Source organism: Lithobates pipiens, unplaced genomic scaffold, assembly GCF_037356315.1.
Source record: "Lithobates pipiens isolate NorthernLeopardFrog02 unplaced genomic scaffold, aLitPip1_a1.2 Scaffold_13, whole genome shotgun sequence".
NCBI classification, from domain to species: domain Eukaryota; kingdom Metazoa; phylum Chordata; class Amphibia; order Anura; family Ranidae; genus Lithobates; species Lithobates pipiens.
The window spans coordinates 252,356,194-252,366,290 of NW_027507718.1; the positions used below are offsets into that span (position 1 = coordinate 252,356,194).

Genomic DNA, 10,097 nt, shown 5'->3' on the forward strand with positions numbered 1-10,097 from the left:
CGTTTGCCATTGGTAGTGGGCTGCTGCTTCTGAATTCCGCAATTCAGCACGGCTTTCACTGTATGGGCTGTGAGCACAGATGGCTCTCCAGGATTCTGTAAGGATAGGAAATGCTGAATACCGGATAGGTACAGCCTGATAGTGTTATGAGTGAGAGCCAGCTGTGTATGGCAATAAGATGTGAAGGCTAGGACACGTCGTCTGCTGTGGTTCCGGGACAGGCGGCTAGGAACCTGCAGTAGGTGTTCCAGGCCATGTGATAAGCCTTAATTATGTTGCTAGACAGCAAGTGGTTGATGAGCCGGGTTGCATTGGCAAGATGTGGCTTTAATCCACTGCTAATTGAGGCCAAGGTGGGATAGGAGTAGATGATGGGTCGCCTCCAGATTCCTGCTGGAAGAATGAGACAAAATGGAAGTGAGACAGTGCATCTGCTGCAGCATTGCACAGTAAATGTTAAATTGGCAATGTAGTGATAATTGCACCACCCTGCACAGGAAGGACATGATGGGGAGCGACTTGGATCTACCCTTATTAATGATGTCAGCTGTAGCCTGGTTGTCTGTGGTGAAGAATACTGTCTTACCTATCCACGTGTGGCCCCAGACTTCGGCTGCTGCCACGATGAGGTATAGTTTGAACAAAGATGAGAATCGAGCGAAACCAGGAATAAAGCAGATTTATGGGGGCCAGGGACCGGCGAACAAGTGGTGGCCAAAAATAACAGCAGAGCCTGTGGAGGCTGCAGTGTCTGTGACTACTTGTGGCGACTGGGCTGATACTGAGGGAATAAACATGCATATGACGTTCCAGTTGGTGAGGAACTTGTCTCACATAGCTAAGTACGCTATGGCTGCTGGGTCTAGTCTGAGGAGTTGGTCGGGGTCCTGTACTTGGGTGAGAAAGACCAAGAGCCTTGAGATGAATGACCGCCCCTGCAGAATAATCCTCATCGCAAAATTTAGCATCCCTATCAAGAACTGCAGCTGTCTCTTAGTACACCCTTGTGACCAGGTAAAATAGTGAATGACTGACCTAACATGGGCTAATTTGTCAGAAGGCAGGCTAACCTGCATAACCTGCATGTCCAGGATGATACCTAAGAAGGTGATAGAATGTGTCGAATGTGATGGAATATCAATGTAAGAACACTGATATTGTTGAAGACCACTCTTAGCTTGTCTAGATCTACCGGGAGTATGTCTGGACGTTCAATTAGCAGAAAGTCGTTGAGATAATGGATAACTCTGTGGCACTGTGCCTGGTGTGATAGGATCCAAGTGAGGGACTGGGCGAAAGCATCAAACAGCCATAGGCTGCTTTTAGAGCCAAAGGTCAGCTTGGTGGCAAAATAGTAAGAATCCCTCCACTTAATGCCGTGCCACCACCAGAGGGATGGCTCGATAGGCAGGAGCTTGAAGGCATGTACGATGTCCACTTTCGATAGCCAGGTGCCAGTGTCTATCTTAATGATGGCCTGGATGGCCATATCGACTGATGTGTACTTGAGAGAAAACTCCTTGGAAGGGATCAGGGAGTTCAAACTAGGGATATGTGAGAAATGAGGTGCCGACAAGTCGTAAACTAAGCAGAGTTTATTTGTGAACTTGCCCTTGACAAGCCCATCGGGACCAAGACCAGATCAGGGAGGGCCGTAGGTAGGCAAACTTCCAAAATTGTGACTCTGGTCCGGACATCCGAAATTGTTGCGGTTAAGGAAGAGACCAGAGAATGCAGCTGGGAAATGGCCCCGGAGATAAATTACAGGGATGCCAGCTGGGTGCTGGGCCTGGCTGCAGCTGGAGGTGGGAAGAGGAGCCTGAAAAGCTCTGCCTTCCTGGCCGTTACAGGAAAGGGAATATCCCTGCGCCTCAGAAATTAGTTTGAGGATGGTCCATCCCCTAAGGGACTGTACGTTGCCACGCTCTGAGCCCTCAGAGGGTGACAGAGGGGCAGGTGTGGAGTCCTTGCTGCCATCCTGTGACATGGCTCTGGCTAGAAAACAAAAGGGGGGGGTGCTCATGTTAAGAAGATACAGAAAAAGGGAAACAGTAGGGTCCATAAACCCTGGGACTTTAAAGGTGCTAAGTAATTTGATGGTAAGTTGTATCAAAGGGAGCATATATCATAAAAGATATACATTTTTATTAATAAAAAAATAAAGAACAATATTTACAATTCAAATTAAAAAATGTTTTGTGTTGTCTACCACATCCAGTGTATTACAACATACAATACCACACATGTTAAGAAGAGACATAGCCGTAGGATACAGAGCAGACTGGTAAAGAGAAAACTCGGAGAGGAAGAAAAAAGAGAAGTACAGGAAAAGGAACGATAGGTGTAGACAGGAGCTGACAGTGTTTTGTTGTGGCAGAACTATGTAGAGTGAAAATTTAGAAAAATTTAGAAAAATCAGTAGAGTGTGAGGCGACCAAAGTGGGCCAGAAGGTGACTGGGCCAGATAACCGGTAGCTCCGGTGCCTGTTTGTGGCAAGCACAAACCTAAAGATCAGAACTTCAGGGCGTACTGGGGCAAGACGATGAAGTCTGGTATGGCCTACGTAGGAATGTTAGGGTCTGTAGTGGGTGACGTAGTGGGTGACGTATGCTCCGCCTGCTACCACTTGCACTGCCAGCAAGTCTACTGTTAAGAGACCTTGTCTGTGAGGTGAAGAGGGTGGTCTTCGAAAATAGAGTGTCATGTATAGACATATGTGACAGAAAACTAACGACTGAAGAGCACGTCCAATGATGTATGTGAAGTATAGTGCAAGGGTGCTGCAGAGTGATGTGATCGAGAAACCCGTGAACTACACACCTGACTGATGCTCTAGTAGCGAGGTCCTGGTTAGGATCGAAACTTGGTGAACCAGGAACACCTGCAGTAGGGGTGACATAAGTGCAACAAGATTTTTTTTTTTTAACTCCCCCTTTTTGTGCCCTTTGTATGCGACTAGCCCTGGTGAAGATGCAATCATTGAATTTTTTTTGTTTTTTGTTTTTACCTGGGAAATAACGTCCAACCTGGTACAGGATGGAACCTGAACTCAACTGACCTGAGGGAGAAAGACAGACGGAAAATAATGAGTGGCTCATATGAATGCCACTGGAGACGATTGGCCAATTAAGTGCCACTAAAGTGAACACTTTAGTGTGCTTGCAGCAATTTGCAAGAAGTTATGTTGAGATGTGTGCTTGCAGCATTTGCAAGGAGTTTAGGCTGAGATGCATGATTGCAGCCTAGTAAATGGGTAACTGCTGAGATGCGTGTCCTTGCAGGATTGCAAGGAGTCTATGCTGAGAAGACTGTAGCAAATGCAATGTGGTAACCTACTGAAAAAAAAGGATAGCAGAAATAGTATGTGTAGGAATGAAATGTGAAAACAGCATACTTAACGGATCATAGATTTATGATAGTTACAAATTGGTGTGTGGAATACTCCTGATGCGAACCATTGTGCCGCCGGTGCGACTAGGTTCAGTATGGAGTGTGATGCATGTAGCTGCTGACGCGATCTGAATCAGTCAGAGCATTGATATGAATAACGAATCGTAGGGCATGGTATGAACCGATAAGAATTAGTGTGTGGGATGTGAGTGATGCGAAGCATTGTGCCGCCAAGGCAACTAGGCTCCAATCGGAGTGATGTGTATGGGATGAAGTGATATGAACCGGTGAGTGAGACAATGAATCGTTAGTAGGGTATGGGGGTGGGCGGTATGAATCGGTGCGGGATGTATCCGCTAATGAGACTAGGTACGAATCAGACTGTGGTAAGCGTGTCATGCATATGATGTGAATCGGAGAAGAAACAGCGAACGGCCCTATAACTACTGCATACTGGAGGCCTACGAACAATTCGTAGGTTCCTCTGCAGAACTGAAAAACGCAATGGAGAACAGAACGAAAAGTAAGCTGGTTGAACATGCTAAGACAAGGGGGGTTACAAATCCTACCTGCGACAGTGAACAAGACTTGATAGACAAACCACAAATAAGCAACCTCAACGTAATGTATGTAATGAGTCACACACACACTAAAAACCCTTCTAGTCCTCTTCTTATGTCTACAGTCATGTATTTGTGCCAGAATTTTAGTATTTAGGCAAAAATATATCTTAAATAGTGTTTTTTTAACCCAGCTCTCAATTAGCTTTCATTTTCACATAGAACTTAAGTCAGAATATTGCTATGAGGTCACATTTTTGGCCAAATTGACTTTGTATGTCTCTTGGCAAAAACTCTATCCTCTTTCTTCTAACAACTTTTGTGTGCACTGCCTGAGTAATACACAATTCCAGATCATCCCTAGCATCTGTAAAATGTTAGAAATGGAACTGTGTGCCTGGATGGTGTAATCCCATTGCATATAGAGGGACATCAGTGTCCGCCTAATAGCTGAAGGTGGAAGATATTGGTACAGAGGAGAAGTGATAAAAGCCTCCTCGCCCAGCTGGCAGTAAAGTTCTATATTGACGCTGTCATAAAAATGTAAATCTATTTGACTAGGGTCCAAGATAACAATATATACTCACCAGCCACTTTATTAAGTACACCATGCTAGTACTGGGTTGGACCCCCTTTGCCTTCAGAACTGCCTTAATTCTTCCTGGCATAGATTCAACAAGGTGTTGGACACATTCCTCAGAAATTTTGTTTTATATTGACCTGATAGCATCATGCAGTTGCTGCAGATTTGTTGGCTGCACATCCATGATGTGAATCTCCCGTTCCATCACATCCTCTATTGGATGCTCTATTGGATTGAGATAAGGTGACTGTGGAGGCCATTGGAGGACAGTGAACTCATTTTCATTTTCAAGAAATCAGTTTAGGATTATTTGAGCTTTGTGACATGGTGCATTATCTTGCTTGAAGTAGCAATTAGAAGATGGGTACACTGTAGTAATAAAGGGATGGACATGGTCAGCAACAATACTCAGGTAGGCTGTGGTGTTTAAACGATTCTCAGCTGGTACTAAGGGCCCCAAAGTGTGTCAAGAAAATATCCTCCACACCATTACACCACCACTACCAGACTGAACCATTGATACAAGGCAGGATGGATCCATGCTTTCATGTTGTTTACACCAAATTCTGACCCTACCATCTGAATGTTGCAAATGAAATCGCGACACATCAGACTAGGCAAAGTTTTTCCAATCTTCTGTTGTCCAATTTTGGTGAGCCTGTGCGAATTGTAGCCCCAGTTTCCTGTTCTTAGCTGACAGGAAGGCACCCGGTGTGGTCTTCTGCAGCTGTAGCTCATCTGCTTTAAGGTTTGATGTGTTGTGCATTCAGAGATGGTATTCTGCATACCTTGGTTGTAACGAGTGGTTATTTGAGTTACTGTTGCCTTTCTACCATCTCAAACCAGTCTGCCCATTCTCCTCTGACCTCTGACTTTAACAAGGCATTTTCGTCCATACAACTGCCACTCACTGGATATTTTTTCTTTTTTGGAACATTCTCTGTAAATCCTAGAGACGGTTGTGCGTGAAAATCCCAGCAGATCAGCAGTTTTTTAAATACTCAGACCAACTCATCTGGCACCAACAACCATGCCATGTTCAAAGTAACTTAAATCCCCTTTTTTTCTCATTCTAATGCTCGGTTTGAACTTCAGCAAGTCGTCTTCCCCATGTCTAGATGCCTAAATGCATTGAGTTGCTCGCTGCCATGTGATTGGCTGATTGGCAATTTGTGTAACCAAGCAATTGAACAGGTATAGCTATTAAAGTAAAATAGTTTAAAATCATATAAAACTAAAATAAAAGCTAAAATTAAATTGACCCAAAACCACTATAATTTCCTATTAAAGTGTGCATAAAAATCATAATGATCAAACCTTTCAAGCATTGGTAGAGAGGCGTCCATATGGTACCTTTATTCTCTGCTTTTCCTTTAAAAAAAATTATAGGTGAAAACTTTACAAATCATACCAGATATCCACACCCTAAATGGAATGCTTAGATGAATGTTGAACAGGGTACACATCCTACATGATAAGAATCTTTATTTACACCCAAGTTTACTATGACTGTTTGTTCTGGTTGCTTAATCCCTACAGTCACAGCCGTCTCATCATCTGAACGAGCCAAAATTCCACTAAAATTTAGGCCAAGTTGTTCCTTAATTTCAACACCATTCTCTCTTTGAACTCACTGCCATAGGCTTATAGTCACTAAAACTTAATAGGATTTCACAACATAAAATAAAATAAAATAATACAATCATATAACAAAAGGCTAAAGAGTATTCAGAAGCCAAACTGAACTGTTTGTTGCATAGAAGTGAATTTGTCTACAAATAAACTGGCAGTCTTTTTTGTCATCAAAAATATTTTCTAATAATTAGATCTAACATGGGCAGGGAAAGGATACATCTTCCGGGCATTCTGCCTGTAGACAGTTTTCCGCTTAGATACAAGTACTTTCTTAAAGCTATTATTCAGGCAACAGGAACTTTCACAAAGATTGACACAGAAATGTTCCATAAATGTGTATTTTATGATTTGATACATTTCAATTAGGGGCTTCTAGCAGTTATTCACCTATGGATGTTTACGTGCCAATTTGCCTATTATGAACAATAAAAAGGCCTGGTTTGTAAGGGTTGTTGTGTATTTCTGTATTCCTCACCAACACTTCAATAAAAGTACCCTGGAAATCAGTCAGACTTTAAAGTGCAACTTCAGTCATTTTTTCATCTCTCCATCTTGTTGTTTTAACTTTGGATAGTAAAACATGTTTTTTCTGCCAGTAAATACCTTATACAGCCCACTTCCTGTTTCTTGTCTGGTCATTAGCCTAAGCTTATGACATCATGCACAGCTCCCTCTCTCACTATCGTGAGTTTGCCAGGAAGGGAGGGGGGATGAGTCGTAGGAGGGCCAATGAAAGCTGCAGAGCTGGAGGTGTGCCTCTGTGTGTCTGTGTAAATCCAGGAAGTGAACAGGCAGCAGCTTCAGCTGCCCACAGTTAAAATGGATGGAGCCAGACTTCAGTGGAGGGAGATCTCTGCAGCATATTTGGCAAGTACAGAATCACAGTATATATAAAATAATATGCAAAGTGGTTGGAGGGAAGCTTCGGAATGGCAAAGATGTTTTTATTACAAATTATGTGAGCAGACTGCAGTTCCTCTTTAAACATTGGATGGTGTCATTGGATGAGGGCTGCATGGCTATTCATCAAAACAAAGTGTTGAAAATCTATGGCGTATGACCTATGCAAACTGAGACGACAAGAAAAATTCTCCTGTGCAAAAGTGTGATATACTGGATAAAAGGTATAGCGAATGACTCAGCAACACGGTGATATAGCCTCAAGCCTTGCTGCCTTCTAAGACCGGGGACATCCTGAAGCCACTACAAAGAACAAACAAAAGAGGACGCACCATCCTAGTGAATTATCCAGTGATATTTAATAAGAAATAGTTGTCATAATTTAAACTCATAAACAAGAAATTAAATCGCTCATCTAGCTACTCATCTGTAGCCCTGCAGTCCTAGGTACAGAAAACTCCAGAGTACAGGAGGACCACACTGGCTGACACGTTTCGAAGGCTACACCTCAGGGCTCTGAGACAGAAGGTTTAGCCTTTAAAACACTGTTGTACCTAGGACTACAGGGCTACAGACAAGTAGCTGGAAGAGCAATTTTAATTCTTATGTTTGAGTATAATTTATGGCAGCTTGTTCTCATTAAATATCGTGGGATAATGCACTAGGCTGGTGCCCACTCTTTTGTTCTGTTCTTTGCTATCCAAACTGACTTTGCAGCTAGTCTGCACATAGACAAGAGATTTCACACCCAGACTGGCAGACCATGAGAGATCTGTTTGCCATTGTTTCAGTCACCCCACCATTGTGCCTGTTGCAACTTTTAATCCTAGCTCAGGCAACATTAAGCTCGAGAGAATGTGTAGCGAACAAATATAAATTTTCTGTGAAACACATAGGAAAAATGTATGCATGTTAAACCATCAACAAAACTTATGCATAGCCTGGTGACTGTGAGTTATTGCTCCTCCTCCCATTGCAAACCCCTGTGTAACACAATTCAAGTAGAAGTTGCCTTTTTTTGAGCATGCTTGTAGTACTGCCCGTGCTCAGTGTACTATAGGAACTGTCTGTCTGGTCAGGGCAACCTCAAATTTTAAAATAGAGAAGAAGATTTTTTTAAGAAACCCAAGGATATCTTTTTTTATGTGTTGCTGGGTGATTGTGTCAAGTGCCCTGTGAGTTACATGCAACCACAAAGGAATACACTGTAGCAAAATTGACATGAACCATTATATACTGTATTCAGTATATCAGACAATGCAAAGCACTGTATAGCTACTATCTATAAACATTATATCAAATATTCTGATTATATTACGATAGCGATAATGATCAAATAAGAGCAGCTTTAGCATTGTCCTGTAAAATGCTATAAATAGAAAGAAAACACAGTGCAGGGCAAAAGCAAGGACGTAAATAAAAGGGTTGCCATATGGAAGGGTTGTGCTTTCTCTACATCTCCAGCTCTGCAGTCATCAGTTAAAACTAGTGGAGTGTGAAAGAAAAGCTGCAGAAGCAATAAACATTATTATCCCTTCATAATGATCTGTGCCAGAAAGACAAAGCCATTTCTACACCGTTAACAGAAGAAAACCACTGGGAATTAAACATGAGCACCTGTGTAAAAGCATGCTTATATTAAATGTAAACGCAAAGCATGCAATACATGATGTACAGTATACATTCTGTAAGTGTAGAATTTACATACAAGCAAATAAATTATAATTAAATATATATCTGTCATAAATACCTAAAAGGAGTGTACCTTTACCTTTTTTTCAGGAAATGATCTGGATATGTCTGAGAAGTTATGATTATAATTGAAAAATTAACTTTTGCTTATTTGCAAGTGTCAACACTATAAATAAGGCTTTATACTATTATATTTGTTATTTAAATAGTATGTATGGAAACAAATTTTGTATCAACCTAACCATAGTGGCATAGAATGTTCCTATTTGAGTGTACACAGAAGTGGATTTAAAGTCCCAAACAGACTCTCCTTTTCCTCCAATTTATTATATTTTAAGTACAATTTAAGTGCATATCGCACAGCACAAAAACTTTAAAAAGCTATTCAAGGGCATGTAAATATGGGATTTGTAATTTATTTTTAAATATTCCTACCAACACCTTAAAGATTGTGCCAGCTAGTTTACTGTTGGCCATTTGTCTATACATAAAGCTAAGTGTTCTTTTAATTTCCACATCGAGAACAAACATTTAAAAAGCCTCCTTCTGCAGAGGGGCTTACACACAGTCCCAGGTATATATATATATATATATATATATATATATATATATACCATACATTTACACACAAACAAACACACACACACACACATATATATATATATATATATATATACACACACACACACACACACACAGTAAATCAGGCAGGGTGACCTTTTTGCTTGTTAAGCGGAAAAAATTATAAGCAAATTCACATGCAGAGTCAGTCCAGTTACCTGGCTAAGTTCTCACCTGCTACATGCCATGTCTGTGTGATAGCTTCTACTCCAGGTAGTCATTCTGGCGTTTGCAATTCCATTTTTTGTCCTCTGTAGAAGACGAATGCCAGTGAATGTAGAGGCCATGAGCTATGCGTGCAATAAGAGAACACACTGAGAACAAGGGTATACAAGAGGAGGAGTGGGTTAGATTATCTCCCCCTGCAGCAGTAAAACCATCATGAGAATCATTTGCAATACGGTCAATGGTACCTTCAAGCATCACTGACTGATGAGGATTGAAGCATAAAAATGTGTGAGAATAAGAACTCCACCCCTCTATAGCAGTGATTGGATAATGGGCATACCTGCACAGAAAAAAACAGGCAGTAATGTTGCATGGTGCTTGGGCCATTGCAAAGGTGTACAGTTTTCTTCATTGTTCAGTTATTATAAACTAGGCAGAGCTACGTAAAAAGGCAGATGCAGATACTATGCCATGGAGTACAGTTTTTATTTTGTCATTTTTAGGTGTGTGTGTGTGGCATGGAAAGCTACTACCAACTATACCATGA

The 10,097-nt window shown here is 41.5% G+C and overlaps 1 protein-coding gene across 2 annotated transcripts in view; it reads right to left on the bottom strand.

The window, feature by feature from the left end:
* Nucleotides 1–9,807, bottom strand: part of MTHFD2L (methylenetetrahydrofolate dehydrogenase (NADP+ dependent) 2 like) — a 161,493-nt gene extending 151,686 nt beyond the window's left edge. For both annotated transcript variants that reach the window (XM_077476541.1, XM_077476540.1), the window contains exon 1: nucleotides 9,557–9,807. In XM_077476541.1, the coding sequence (XP_077332667.1) occupies nucleotides 9,557–9,669 (113 nt within the window). In that variant the 5' untranslated portion in view covers nucleotides 9,670–9,807. The remainder of the gene's footprint in view (nucleotides 1–9,556) is intronic.
* Nucleotides 9,808–10,097: the final 290 nt, after the last annotated feature.